Here is a 14,787-nt window from a genome sequence, read left to right on the forward strand (position 1 = left end):
TTTTTGTAAAAATAATATTTCTTTAATTTTATAGTTTAGTTATTAGTGTGGAAAATCTTGTTTAGTGAAGTTTTAAAAAACATATCTTGACCTATCAAACAACTAACTAACTAACACAGGTAACTCAAACTGACTTACTACTATTTACCGCCAGTCAGTGCGTAACGCAAAAAGGTGGAGAATACTCTTAATAAGGTGAAACAAAACAAACTAAGAATTTCTTCCACTCACTACGTTAGCTAAGGCAAAAGTTGCCTTAACTTCAACGCGCACGTACGTCGGTTAATTCATCTTATGACGTTTTATAAAAAGAACGTGTTCTCGCCTACATGTATATTAGGCAGATAAAACTACTTTTTCTCATGCATACTTGTATATACGAGCATATATATGAAGAAGTGACGTACCTATGTATTATGGCATGTACAACATTGGATAGATAACATAATATTTCTAACCTTCATCCAAGATTCCGGTATGCGTGCATCATACATGGCATCCAAGGATTCCTTCAGTGCTGGACTCATCACAATTGTGCCATCAATTGCCAATTTCAGGTCGCACAAGCATGTATATACTTCCTTAATCACTTTCTGCATGCGATCAATTTCTTGCCTATCAATGGTTGAATTAAAAAGAATACAAAAAAAATTGTATATGAAAGCTTGTATACACATATGCATGCAGATAGCTAGCAATCGATAGCTGCTCATTATTTAAAAAAAATTATGGAAAAGCAGTTCTGCAGCAGTACCCACAACTTTATATGCAGCATCTAGTTACCTGAGAAAGATGTTCATCGGTAGAAGAATTCCCATGCGAAGCAGGTTCTCACGCACCTCATAAGCGTTATACTGTGGCGGAAGCTTTCGCAGCATGTCGTCGGCCAGCTGATAAACAATGCTCTCGCGTGTCTCCCCACCGCCACCGCCACCCTCTTTTGGCTGCACGCTCAGTATGGTGTCCAAAATACCTTTACGTGAGAGGATAATTAAAATTGTGGCAAAATAAGAAATCGAAATGGCCAATATCAATATTTCCGTTCGATGAAAAGCAATAAGTTATCAATATAAGCAGATTTAATTCATTACATATTCTTGATGCATGTTCACCCAATGCAATGTTATAATTTTTCTCAGGTTTCGCAGATTTTACGCACAAATTTTTGTCAACATTCCACCTTTTCATCATTAATTGCATATACCCCTTACAAATATTATACCGTTAGCTCAGCAGTTCTGCACATTTCAATTAACACTAAATAAACGAAAGCGCTCGTGGTATACATACATATATTTAGTTTCAGTAAAGTGTGTTCATATGTATACACAGAAGTCACCTTTGACCTCTTCCACAAATTGATCATCCTAACATTTTGTAGAAGTGTGCTATTATCAATAAGAGAATAATGGCATTTACCTTTGGCTGAATTAATTTGATACGTGATGTCAGCATTGGAATGCAAGCCAAACACCTCGGGCGTATCATAAGCAGGCAAGCTGTTTATATAATCGATGAATCCTTGCAAACTCTTGGTATTCGGCACTTTGTATCCTTTGTAGAATTCGAATGAGTTACTTAAAAGCCCCTCACAAAACCACACCGCGGTAAAAGTGGTCAGTAATCTCTTATCAAAATCATCAGTCACACGTCCACCATATTGAACCTCTCCAATCATGTAGACAAGCGTCTGCCATGAGACTCCCTTCTTTGGATCTATCTCATCCAAGTGATTCTGTACGAACTGCACGCTCGCCGCAAAGTCTGCCTGATTAAACTCATACGGTACATTCCAACCAAGCGGACCAAATTTCCTTCGTTCTTGAACGATTGTGTGTAAAAAGGCGACAGTGTATAGTAATGGTGGCCATTGTGACGCCGCCGTGTAATCGAGAAAGTCCTGAGTAAAAGCCTGCGGTCGGTGCGGAAACAACAATACATTGCAGCATATCGAATGCACAGGCATGTTCGATTACATTAACACATGGTGCGATAATAAGTGGTTAACTTACCTGGTAGCTGCGCTTTAGACTGGCTCGTATGCCTTGCGGTGGCTCATTGGTGAATTTTATGGCCATTTGAAGTAAGCCGATTGGAAAATCTGCATGCGGTTCTGTGGTCACCCACATTCGGAACGCATCATCAATGTGTTCCGTTTCTACGAGCATATCAATTACTTCCGCGCAGAAAGGCAATGAGAGATGAACATTCTGCAATAACACCCAACCACCGGCGGACATTGAGTCCATTATCATTTTGCGTGCATGGAATTCTTGCCCCTGCCCCATTGAAACCGATTTCAAAGCTAAGATAGTCAAAAAGAAATTTAACTTTACCATTGTGCTGTTGTACAAAAGTATGTGGTTATTAGTGTTATTTGTCCAGGCACATAGAACACATGCTGTGTGAGATGGTGCAAGGTGAAATTATGGTGATATAACTATTAACTTACGTATGCCTTTTTGTTTGGCCAATGCGGCAATTTGTGTCGTAGGATCGGATCCAATAGACAGCAGACAAACGAACGGCGTGCGTGGCTCTGATTCTGCCCAAGTCACTTCAAGATCTAAAATCTGCATCTCGCTGTACTCAGGTCCAAGAGACTCTGTGAATTTAATATATTTGTTTGAAAATTTATACTTTTATATTTATGCTAGTAGATCCGGTCATTCGTGTGGCTATGGTACACATATACATTAAATATTATTAAAATAAACTATTTATTGCAATGAAAATATTATTTACGAATAAATGCGAAAACGTTATTGCCGGTATAAGAATCCAAGGGATTACTTGAGATTTAATTTTGAAAATTATTGATGCAAATAATTGTCAATGGAAATATCTTAATTATCTTATCTATAATCAATTTTCCATTTTCAATTTATTCAAAATTATAATTTTTATGTTTTTTTAAACATAATTCAGAAATAAATTATTCTATTTTTTTAGTTGGATCAAACTAGACACAGTGTGCTAAATTTACTAATATCGGTTCAGTAGCTTAGGAGTTTATCCCGAACAAAACGTGACACAAAAGATTTATATATATAGCTCAGAGTTGCAAATTTTTTCAATTCAAAAATTTTGTAAATTCAATTTTTATTTTTTAACGACAAAATGTGACACGTTTTTATATATATACTTGTAGATCAGGGTTGCAAATTTTTTCCATTCAAAAATTTGGATTAAAAACTAAATTTTTATTGTTTAATCGAGATGTTGGGATTAAAAATTGAGAATAGAAAATATTATTTTTTGATTTGAATGAACGCGAAAAAATGTTAATTCCTAAACAAATTCTTTTTTAATTCTTAATTATATGCTTGAATTTACTAAATTGCAATTTTTTATTTTTCAATCCGGCAGTTTGGATTAAAAATTAAAACAAATTTAAAATCCAGTTTTGGGATTTAAACTTTCTTTGTATTTTTTAATTCCGTACTTGAGAATATTTAATTCAATTGATAATTCAATTATCTTTTTAATGCATTATTTGCAATCCGGATATAGATATACATATGTACATGTATATTTCTGTATATATGAATAATATATAGATATATTCTTACCCTCTATATACTTCTTCGCTTGTGAAATCGTACGATCCGGGCACCAAGAGCGTACCAATAATAACTTTCGGAAGCCATCCAAAGATGTCTGATAGCCACATGGAATTTCCTCATTCTCCGGCTTTTCAGCTTCATACCAAACGCGCCATTCTTTTTCGTTTAACTCAATCTGGAAAAAAATGTTGTTCATAGTTAAAAAATCATACTGCAGATCTATCTGTAATCTGGTCTCACTAGTTTAAGAACATTTGAAAATGTTTCCAACTTGCTTATCTCCACTAAATTCAACCATGTGATGTCCAAGATCCAGCGGAATGGTTTTGGTGTGACAGCATTTAGGTCAAGCGAAGCACCGCCCTTAACAAATGACATAAACTCCTCATGAGTCACATTGCCGTTGTGGTAGTCAATTTTAATAGCCAGCATTAAAGTGAACAACTGCTTATGACGTTCATATAAGCTGCGATTTGTAAACTTGTACACCTCATAGGTCAGATAGCGTAAAATAATAATTATGCGTTCCTCAGTTACATTTGATTTGGTCGATTTGGTAATTGAATTATTAAAAATAACCAAAAATTGTTTCAAAGAATTCTGATACATTACATTCACATTACTCATCTCAACAATCAAGAAGTAAAGTACTGAGCCGCGGGCGGCCACGGCGCGGAACTCTTCCCGAGCCTTCATTATCTTTCGTTCAGTTATTTCGGAAATTTTCAATTTTTGATTAACCTCTTCGGACGTTGTTTTTGTAACACGTAGTACCTCAATTAGGGCTTCGTCATCAACCAAAGATCCTTGTGAAGAACTAAGGCGGTATAACAAATTTGCCTCTAATTCTTTCATTTTGCGTTGATTTGTCATAACGGTTTCGAAGAGCGCGACACGTTCTGCTTCCAAATCTGATTTTTCCATAAGAATCACTCTTCCTAGAAGTTGATCCTCGAGGCCGCGCATTGTGACAGTAAAGTCTATAATGGATGTTTTAGCGCTTATCTCCGGACTAAACGCAGGATTTGGTAATTTCGTAGTTATATATAACATAAAACCTGGCATTACATCACACTCCTTGTCGCCCACCAACACTTTCTCTATGCTACCCGACTTGATGAAGTTCTTCTCCAACACATTGTCGAGCACTGGATCCAGCTCGGTGCCGACGTCCTCAATTAGCAGTGGTCGTCCAAGCGACAATGAGTCTTCTAAATGTGTTCTGAAATACTTGTGATTTAAGGATGTAATCTGTAATTCGTTTTCACCCTCTTTTGATTTTATCCAAAGTTTTCCCTGTGTCTGGGGATCAACTAATAGTGGATAACTGCTTGATTTTGTCGCAATCAAGGCATTTTGTACCGACAACTCATCATTCGGCAGCCCCTGCAAAGTCCACTCTGACACTGTGGAGGAATCGACGAGCATATTAATAATATTCAAACCCGTCGTAAATGGAATATTTTTTTGCTTTAGAATGCCCATCCATGTTCTAATTAAATTTGCACGAAACTCTTGATTATATGGACCGCAATACGAAAGAAAGCCTGTCGCCAGCAAAACGTCACCAACCAGCTTGCCAAGTTGTATTTTAAACTCTTTGCTTTGATTTGTCCAGCGATGCTTTTCATCTGAAAGCCCATTTATTAATGCTGTAGCTGCAGTCATTTTTCGTAGACATACATTGGCAGCATCAGTGAGTCTTTGTTTCTCACCAACGGCTTTATCATACTGATTTTTGACGGCCTGAAGTGCTTCTTCACGCTCTCTTAACTGCTCCTCAGCGCCAGCCAAGTCATCCATGGCTAACTATGTATACAATAAAAATTAGAGAGACGGCAAACGCAAAATCTCCAGGAAATGTAAATTTTTTGCCAATAAATAAAACAATGCCATTAAAAACGCTCAGTTCCGCTGGGGTTGACCATGAATAACAATTGTTAGTTCAATAAGATTAATCAAATAATCACTAGAAATAGTAATGGGTATCTAATCTGGAAACTCAAAAAAAAAACATAAATTCTCGCATTTTTTACAATGAACGATATAATTGAATATGTACATTTGTATATACTTATGTTGAAATGTACTACATACATGTGTTGTAGTTAGGAATGGATTGAAAATAAATATTGAATCAAATCTAAAAACAAGTTAATTAATTTTCTCTGCGTTACAATTCGAAAAGGGGCTGAACAATGCAATAGTAAATTACCCTAACTCAATTGCAGATATTCACATTAATAAAATCCTTATTTTTGTTACCTTTAATCGCGCTTCCTGCAAAGTTAAATTTGTCTTTAGTGGCAACACTTCTTTGTTAACACTGTGGAAGAATGACATAGCTTTGGTCCAAGACAACAAACCAGCTACGTCTCCGCAAACTCGCCTAGCCATATCCATGTTATAGTCTTCCATCCGAAAATACGGCTGAAGTAAATCGATCATTTCATCATTTATTGTATCTTTTGGATAATTTTGTAATTGTAGCAAAAACGTTGTGCTGGCCATCATCTAAATTATAAAAGATGTGAGAGAAGTTTCAGTGATCTTCTTCGCATAAACTCCATTGCGACAAAAAAAAAATACCTTTAAGGATTCTTGCCAAGATGGCTTCGGACACGGTGTTCCAGTATCCGGTATACAAGGATGTAATTTTCTTTTGAATAAAATCAACACACAATCCATGATTCTCATAATTAAATGTGGCGGTCGCCCTAACTTGCGTACTGTTGCAATATGCGCTGGTTTTATTGTATTCAATGCCATTTCGGCCTCTTCTAACGCCGGCTTGGCAGCCTCTAACTTTTCCTCGGCAAGTGCTTTTTCTTGTGCAATGCATGCTACTAACGCCTCAGCTTTGTCTTTTACAATAAGAACTTGATTTTTCACGATTTCGGCTTGCATTGCTCTTTCGGTAACTTCCACCAACACAGATTCGGCATTTTTGGAGGCCTCCACCAACTCCTCCTCCATTACCACCAAGTCCTTTTTCAGTATTTCAACTGAAGCGGAGGCTTCCTTTAATTTCTCCAACCCAGTGTCCATCTTTTCTGCACCATCACGCAATTCTTTCTGTGTTTGCTGATATATATTTTTGTAACCAGCAATGAAATTCAAATATGACTTCGGTGTCACGTGTGTTGCACGTCTAAAACGCTGGAAATATTCTAACGATGTTTCCGCGACTATATCTTGAATAGAGCCGAGTGCGTTGACCAACTCTTCCTTCACTGCCGGTGTACACTCAATTTCAAAGTCACTCAGAAAGTGTCTTGCCACCGAGACGAGTGCATCCTTTGGCCACGGCTGGAACCAATCGATAGTGCAGCCGGACACCAATGCCGGAAAACGTTGCACCCTCGATCGGAATGTTTCACCAACTGGCGAGAAACAAAAAGCCACATGAAGATTGGCGCATGTGCGGGCCAAGAAAAACTCCATCACACTTTCCGGGGTCGCTGTTTTTCGTTGATTTTCTCGTTTCATAACCGGAGTCAATTCTTGTACAATTTCAGCTTGTTCGTCCCGGGAAAATAGATTTGATATCACACCAGATGATAATATATTGTTGAGGTATTCAAGAAATCCCTCTTCTTTAATGTCCATATCAGTGAATAAAAACGTTGTTCCTTTGCCTTGAACACCACAGGTGCGATATAATAATTTTAAGTCCTCCAGAAAGTTGGCTACATTATACGAACGTGTCAAAGCAATTTGGAATGTTTTGTAGCCAGCTATAAATGATGCCAATTTTGTCAATGATTGTTTACCCGATCCACCGACCCCGACAAGCATGACGTTTCCCCTCGGATGCCGAATGATTCGAGAAATCTTCACCAAATGCAGCATAGCATCAGGGAAGAAAACCAGATCCATCCCAGAGCCTCGTACCATTTCATTAAACTGTGCGAGGAACATAACGAGACGCTCCCGGAGCACTTCATGAGAATTCACCGGTTCGTAAACTTTGGGTAACTCCATATCAGCGTCCTCTCCCTCCTCACCCGTTGGTTCAGGTGCATCGCGCATGAAATCGACAAACACCGGGTTTGGTATAATCATCTGCGAGTAAACTTCACCAAGCTCCTCACGCACAAGACAAGCTAACTCCGAACTAAACCACTCTTTATCCTGAAACGTGGTAAAACGGTCCGCAAATACCCGTGTGCATTCGTGCTTCCACAATGACATGAGTACGCTATCTGCTGTGATAACAGTTGACAAAGTACCCACCATACCTTGCCATATCCGCGATAAGTCACGTAAGCTAAAAACATAATGAAATTTAGCAGGTGTGGGTAAAAGTTTCTCACGCGTTCGCTGCCACAAATGACGAGTCACAGCAATTAACTTCTTAACTAAACTGCGTACTTCCGACGTAAAGCCACGTTTGGCATTATAATGCCCTTCACCAATAACACGAAATATTTTATCAATCGAGTCATCATCCGGAATATTGCAATTAAATACACAAAATTGTCGTTTTAATCGCGAAGGTATATCATTACGGCCACCACCTGGCAAACCCATTGCGCCAACGTATTGAACATCCACTACTGTCGTAAAATCACCGGGCTTCTCCAAACTGTAAAAGCCCTTCATATCCATACTTTGGCGAACAATTTCATTCGTCACTTGATCGCCCCATTCGTTTATCTCTGGCAAATTGACATCATCAATAAACACAATCAACTTACGTCCCCCCGGAGGACCAAAAGTAACGCCAACACGTTTCTCCACATAGCTCTCGATAGTACGTTGAAATTGGTATGGACTGGTGGCCGATGAAAAATTGAAAGAGCGGCCCATATAAGCCTCTGGATTCATTTTTTTCATAAAGTTCTTCATTATCACAGTCTTTCCAGTACCCTGTTCGCCAATTAACATTACGGCACTTTCCTGATTCGCTATAGTAGCGATTAGGTAATCCATACGTACATTATCAATAATAGGCACAAGTATGTTTAAATAATCTGGTGTAGATAACTCAGGATACATATATGGAGTGACCAGTGTCTTCCACGCCTGCCACGTCCCTGCCTCGGAAACGAAAAAATCGAAAATACTACTTTCGCTGCTGGTCGCCTGCGCGTAGTCCAACTGGGGAAAAGCTTCTTTAATATATAAATCCAGACGTATGCGATCAGCGACATTGAGATATCCCCCGAGACCCCAAGCTAGCGCAAAGATATACAGTCGATGCAAATGTTCGGGTGTGCAAGTGTCCTCTTTCTCCTCTACAGCCGGTTCCTCGGGAAGCTCGTCTGTGAAAGTTTAATAATAAATAATGATCTTGTGAGGCACCAAGAACTTTTCCCTAAACATAGCTAGATAGGTGACCAACAAGTATGTATACACGAATGGATTTAGTTACAACAAAATACAATACTTGTAGTTACAACACGTCGACAAAGAGCATATTTAATATTAAAATAGCTGGCATTACATAGGAAAGTTGACTACTATAAAATAATTACAAATAGACAATTGTAGGCACCGAATCCGCAGATCACGTGAGTACATCAAATTAATGATTGCAGACACAGAATACACACATTTACAGTTGGCTGGATGGCAGCGGTGTGTGTTGAACAGTGTAGTTGGTTTGTAGTATGTGTAAATCTATATCTAATATGTATGTATGTACAATAAGAAGCTACATAAATGTATTATATATGACAGAAAGAGACGAATTAAAATATGGTGATGGTGTAGTGCCTCTAAATTCCTTGACCTCAGGTGCTGGAGAATAATTTATTTTTTTTTGTTTATTTCCAACAAAGAGACTTGACACAAAAACATAAAACAAATAAACGGAAACATTCATTGGCACGACAGAGCCAATAAGTATTAATAAGTATGTATGTATGGATGTACATACTGTGTGTGTGTATGTGTGAGTGTTAGTACGAGAAAGTGTGCGTATGGTTGTGCGAATGTTTGTTTGACAAGCTGTTGCATATACATTACCGCCATTCATGCTGGCCGCGGAGTTTCGACGCTCCTGCTTTATTTCATTCACTTTCGCTATGATTTTGTGTTTTCCCGCTTTCGTTGCTGCAATATGTATTGTTATGCATCGGTATGTGAGTATATAATAAATTCATATATGTAGCAGTTATTGATATTGTTTTCATGCGATAAATGTATTGTGCAACGTTTTTTGTTTTTAATGCAACAACGTAGAGCCGCCTTAGCCAGTTGATTCTGCTGCTTTTGTTCACTTATCTGATCGCGCCATTAAAATTTGTAAAATGGAAGTTCTACACTATTAAATACTTACCGTCGTTTGTTTCTTTACTTGACAGACTGACTGCTTGTTCCTCCTCCTTCTTTACTGGCACCAAGCCCTCTAAAATCGATAGCATCTGTCGTACTATATTGCATTGTAACACCGACATCAAAAGTTTAAGGTTTTGCGTGCCCCAGTTGTAAACCTGAATGAAAGTTTGCTCGAAGAGGCCCCAAAAAACTGATTTTTCACCAGGTGCACGATTCTTTAGCCAAGCTTGTACAACTAATCGAAAATAATTAATCAAACGTCTAGTCAAAACAACTCGGTTTACTTTTCTTACTCGGTCTGGAATCTAAACCTGAGGAACTCATGTACACCATTCCATTCCGCGACACAGTTGCCGGTGACGCGTTGTCAATATTGTGTGGTTCGAAAATTATTTTTACAGTTGGCGCCATAGTAAGACGATCGCCATTTGCCAAAGTCAATGTCTTGTTATCATCTAGAACTGAATTTAAATTTTCAATCCAAATACTATCCACTGGGCCGTCGAGTACGAGCCAAATATGTTCGCCACTTTTTAATTTGAGCGTTTTGCGCCACAAAGCCGAAAATATGCCGTCGGTCCAGTCATTGGTAGCCACATCTAACCGCCCAAACATTTGAGCAGCCGTTATAGCCTTTGGATTCATACGCATCTCACGATGATTGTCACCCATTTGTGTGAGTGCCTTCATCAGGGTATGAATGCATGTTGTCTTGCCAGCACCACTGGGACCCAATGTCATAATGCCATGTCGAACGGTTTGGGTTTCGTATAGTTGTATTAATTTGAGAACCCATGGAGGATGGTAGACCAGATTAGCTTCTTCCGTCTGCTGAGCAATCGCTGCTTCAAGTTCTGGGTAATTGGTCTTTTCGAGTGTCTACGTAAAAGAAGTTAAACAACACTTGACTTACGCAACCTCAGACACATTAATGTCTACTTTTTTATTACTTACCTGATTGGGAAACAAATCCGAAACCAGCGACATGAATAACGGTTCGTCTTCATCAATCAGCTTCGAGAGATTCATATCGCGTAGGACACGCATCACAATCGTACTCTCGCCATCCTTTGAGTTTCTCCGCTTGGCAGCACCCAATGTACGCAGTACAGATAATATGTTTCTCAAACCAAAATCATAATGAACCTGCTTGGTTAATTGCTCCTCACACAATTTATAAAGTGTGTAAAATTTTCTCGCCAGTGTAATATTCTCCAAAAAGCCACAGGACGCCAACTTGACGCGTATAATTATTTGTCGGTCAGGCACCATCATAGCGACAGTACGAAATTGTATTTTCAAATTTTCAGGTAATTCTTTCCTGCCAGCATAGCCTGGATTCTGCAAAAGTAATACCGATAAGAGTAAGTATTTGCATATAAGGAACGAAAGGTAAAGAATAAAAATATTAGACATGAAAAACGAGTCCTACCGATGGACACAGTTTTTGTTTATACCTTTGATTTATACTCTGGCATTAGCTGACAAAGTCACTGTTATTATCATAAACAAATGTTAAAAGACATTTCGTTTATCTTACAATTCAAGACAACAAATAATTTCATAAAGATACTACTTAAGTTAAGTAACATAAAAAACCTCGCAAAGAGACGATAATTAAGTATAAATCGGCAGTTGATTCTGTACCTATTGATACATTCGCCAATTTAGTCTCAACAAGTTTTAGCTTTCTAGTATTAAACTTGTAAAGCTGGTAAATAAATCGTCAAAGAGTTTTAAGTGTAGACTCATACTCTCTAATCAACTCTAAATCCATTCTATATATCAGATTTGCTCACGGCATAAGCATCTAGGTATCATAGCATAGCATAAAGCAATTCAATGCAGCGTCTAGCCTACAATGCAAACATATCATCAGACAGAATTGTCGTCATAATTAACATATTGTATGATAGAGATTATAAAATTAGTATATTTTACCTGTCATGTGACGTCAGAGAAACGGCATATTATGGCAAATCTTTCAGTCACGTATTGAATCTTATGTTTGGAAGTTACTTACTCCATGTCGAGACATAACAAAAATACTTACTAGTATATTATTCATACTGAGACAACACAGCATGAATTGCAAATACTGAGATAACGGCAATTGCAATGCAATGCTGAACATATACAACCATGAGTGTTTGTATAACAATCTCACGTGCGAAATGTCACATATTTATATTATATATTGCATACAACATACAAAAAACTCTAGTCAACTTTTCGGCCTGCGTTCTTTTCACGCCGCTTTTGTTGTCATATGAAAGACTGTACGACTTGCTAAGTGTTGAGATTTCGACATAATGAAATTTGTCACACAGAACCACAATCCAACTTTCGTCAGCGCTGCATTTAACTACCTATGTATGTTGTTGGATGTTTTCATAAACTTTAACATACATAGTTACATGTCGTATGCAGTGGTGCCATAAGCCATTAACGCTTGTCAACAAAAATTAATACCGGCAGAGTCAAGCTGTTAAGGATCACACTAATACACTCACGCATGTATACCTCACGCATTAATACTAACTACCCGGTAGTGCAATCAACTGGTAACAGACTATTTTGGCCCGACTAGTCATACTAGTCTAAAAGAAAATTCGGTTGCTCACCGTTAATGGTTTAAACTCACTTTATAAAATTAACTGTCCATAATCAATATGGTTTAAAGACTAAAAACACCGTTTTAAAGCACTTCAAACTAAAAAGTGAAACAAAAATTCTTAATACAAACTGACAGTAATATTGACTGAAATATACTTGTAGTATTGTGGAAAACGCGTGGGAAGTTTATAACAATATTTTTCGTATATCGAGCAGACCACACTTTTCTCACAACAATGCAAGTATTTTATAAACATATAATAATTTCAAAATTGTCTGAATAGAGATTGAAATAATAGCTGTAATTTGATGATTCAAAGATTTCAAGTCAAATAAAAAACGTATTAATAAACTGTGCCATAATTGGTATAAATCTGATGTATTTCTAACAAATTTCATAATTCTGGTAAAATTGAAAAGGCAGCATATTATGTTCAAAAACGGTCTAAAACTGTGGCAATTTCTATAAATTTATAGCACTTATTGCTGATTGAAAAATATTATTTTAGGAAAATTATATAATATGACAGCTACTAAAACATAACATACATGTCAAAATGTATGAAAATATGTACATGCGAATTTTAAAATATTTTCATAATTTCGCTGTCCACAAAATTTTTAAATATGTTTTAGAAAATTTGATTCTAGGGCTTGGGGAATACTATAGACATATAAAGGGTCTACCAACAAGAGCGACGTGATGCTAAAATAAAATAAAACACTCAAATTTTGTCAAAATGGGTTCTGGTTTTTTGTTTTTTTGTTATGCAGGTAATTTTATGCTATTTATGGATTCACAAAAGGATTTGACACACCCCAATAGCGACAAACTCTATTGACAGACGCTGTAGATATGTTGTTAAACATATTTCCTAATAGATGTATACTTTGTTATAAAGCAAATATGATATAAAATGTATAATACAATACCAAAAAAGGTCTAAAGAAATCTGAACTGTGCGATAGTGAACTATTCAGTAAAGTTAACGAATTTCTAAAGTGGATCAATTCGCCTCATCCAAGATACACTAAATGAAGGAGACTCCATGAGGCTGAGCTATTAAATTTCGGAAAAAAGCTCCAATGTTATGATCAAGATTGTATGATTTTAAGAGTTGAATAGTACGGCGATCGAATGAAGATTAATGAGCAATGAATGGGTTCTGTGTTCAATCTTTAACGAATCCGCGGGTATACGCAGCAAAAAGAAAGAAAGCTCAGTCAAGAATCATGCAGATTTCAATGCGCTATTTGCTATTATTAATTTACAATTATAACTTATATCACATACATAAAGTATATAGTATATGACTTGGGCATAGAACTAAATAATTAATTTAGCAAATTGATTAACAACATACACAAGCCGAGTTGAAACCAAATTTAATTTTCCATCCGAATGCACTTTCACAACAAAGGTATTTTAAAGTTCGCTATGTCAACGATGAATAGAAACAATGAAGGATAACAAAAAACGCGAAAACAAAAACTCTAAACGTCGGACATTATACATACACTTTTTATAATTTTCGAGACAGCGTCGCGAAGAAAGAAAGTTTAGCACCGCGTGTCAATTTGGCAATCACCCGCCGGCAACCACCGCGACAATACACGAATGGTTTCTTTAATGAGGCACACTTTAATGGAATTTAAATAACAAACTTTGTCCATACAAACCATGCCCATAGTCTGTACGAGTATTTGCCAATGGATATTTATGCGTATGCGTGCATAACAGTAATTAAAAGTTGATTTCTGTAAGCAACAAATGGTTGTTGTAAAGAATATCCTTATCTGGGAACTCTGCTGTTTAATAGTTTGGCGAAAATTTGTTACCAAACCATCGCATTTGCCACTCCACATTATGCAACTCTGCCACTTACCATTGTTATAAATATGCCAAACTCAGGATTCATCTCAATCGTATCGCCATCGGTGAATATAAATGTTTTCTTTTTCTCCTTCTTGGCTGTCAGTACAACTGCAACTTGTTGCGCTGCAACCGACAAGACCGGAAGTTCGATGCGGTTGAATTCATCAAAACAGCCCCACGTGCCAGACTGAGCTAAGCCCTTGTAGATACGACCGAGGCCTCTATTTAAAAAATAATAGTCCTTATCACATGTGCATGTCATAAATAAAGCAATATTCAAGTGCATAATATGCGAGCCAAAACTTCTTTATTTCAGCGAGGCCATAAAGGCGAAATAACGAGCAATGATGAATGATGAAATAGTATTATGCAGAAATCAGATTTAACTCCTTATGACTTACATACATGTGTGCACTTCTTACAGGAATATTTCGTCTTTATTAA

At 37.2% G+C, this 14,787-nt stretch overlaps 1 protein-coding gene across 1 annotated transcript in view; it reads right to left on the bottom strand.

The window, feature by feature from the left end:
• Positions 1-14,787, bottom strand: part of Dhc1 (Dynein heavy chain 1) — a 32,606-nt gene that overhangs the window by 5,128 nt on the left and 12,691 nt on the right. Inside the window, exons 20-32 of the mRNA XM_070112051.1 lie at positions 14,354-14,564; positions 10,806-11,192; positions 10,145-10,730; positions 9,853-10,086; positions 6,156-8,833; positions 5,832-6,080; positions 3,807-5,375; positions 3,573-3,741; positions 2,453-2,605; positions 2,013-2,305; positions 1,420-1,912; positions 784-973; positions 459-615 (exon numbers count right to left, since the gene is read on the bottom strand). Of these exons, the coding sequence (XP_069968152.1) occupies positions 459-615; positions 784-973; positions 1,420-1,912; positions 2,013-2,305; positions 2,453-2,605; positions 3,573-3,741; positions 3,807-5,375; positions 5,832-6,080; positions 6,156-8,833; positions 9,853-10,086; positions 10,145-10,730; positions 10,806-11,192; positions 14,354-14,564 (7,369 nt within the window). The remainder of the gene's footprint in view (positions 1-458; positions 616-783; positions 974-1,419; positions 1,913-2,012; positions 2,306-2,452; positions 2,606-3,572; positions 3,742-3,806; positions 5,376-5,831; positions 6,081-6,155; positions 8,834-9,852; positions 10,087-10,144; positions 10,731-10,805; positions 11,193-14,353; positions 14,565-14,787) is intronic.

This window comes from Bactrocera oleae, chromosome 2 (genome assembly GCF_042242935.1).
Source record: "Bactrocera oleae isolate idBacOlea1 chromosome 2, idBacOlea1, whole genome shotgun sequence".
NCBI lineage: Eukaryota > Metazoa > Arthropoda > Insecta > Diptera > Tephritidae > Bactrocera > Bactrocera oleae.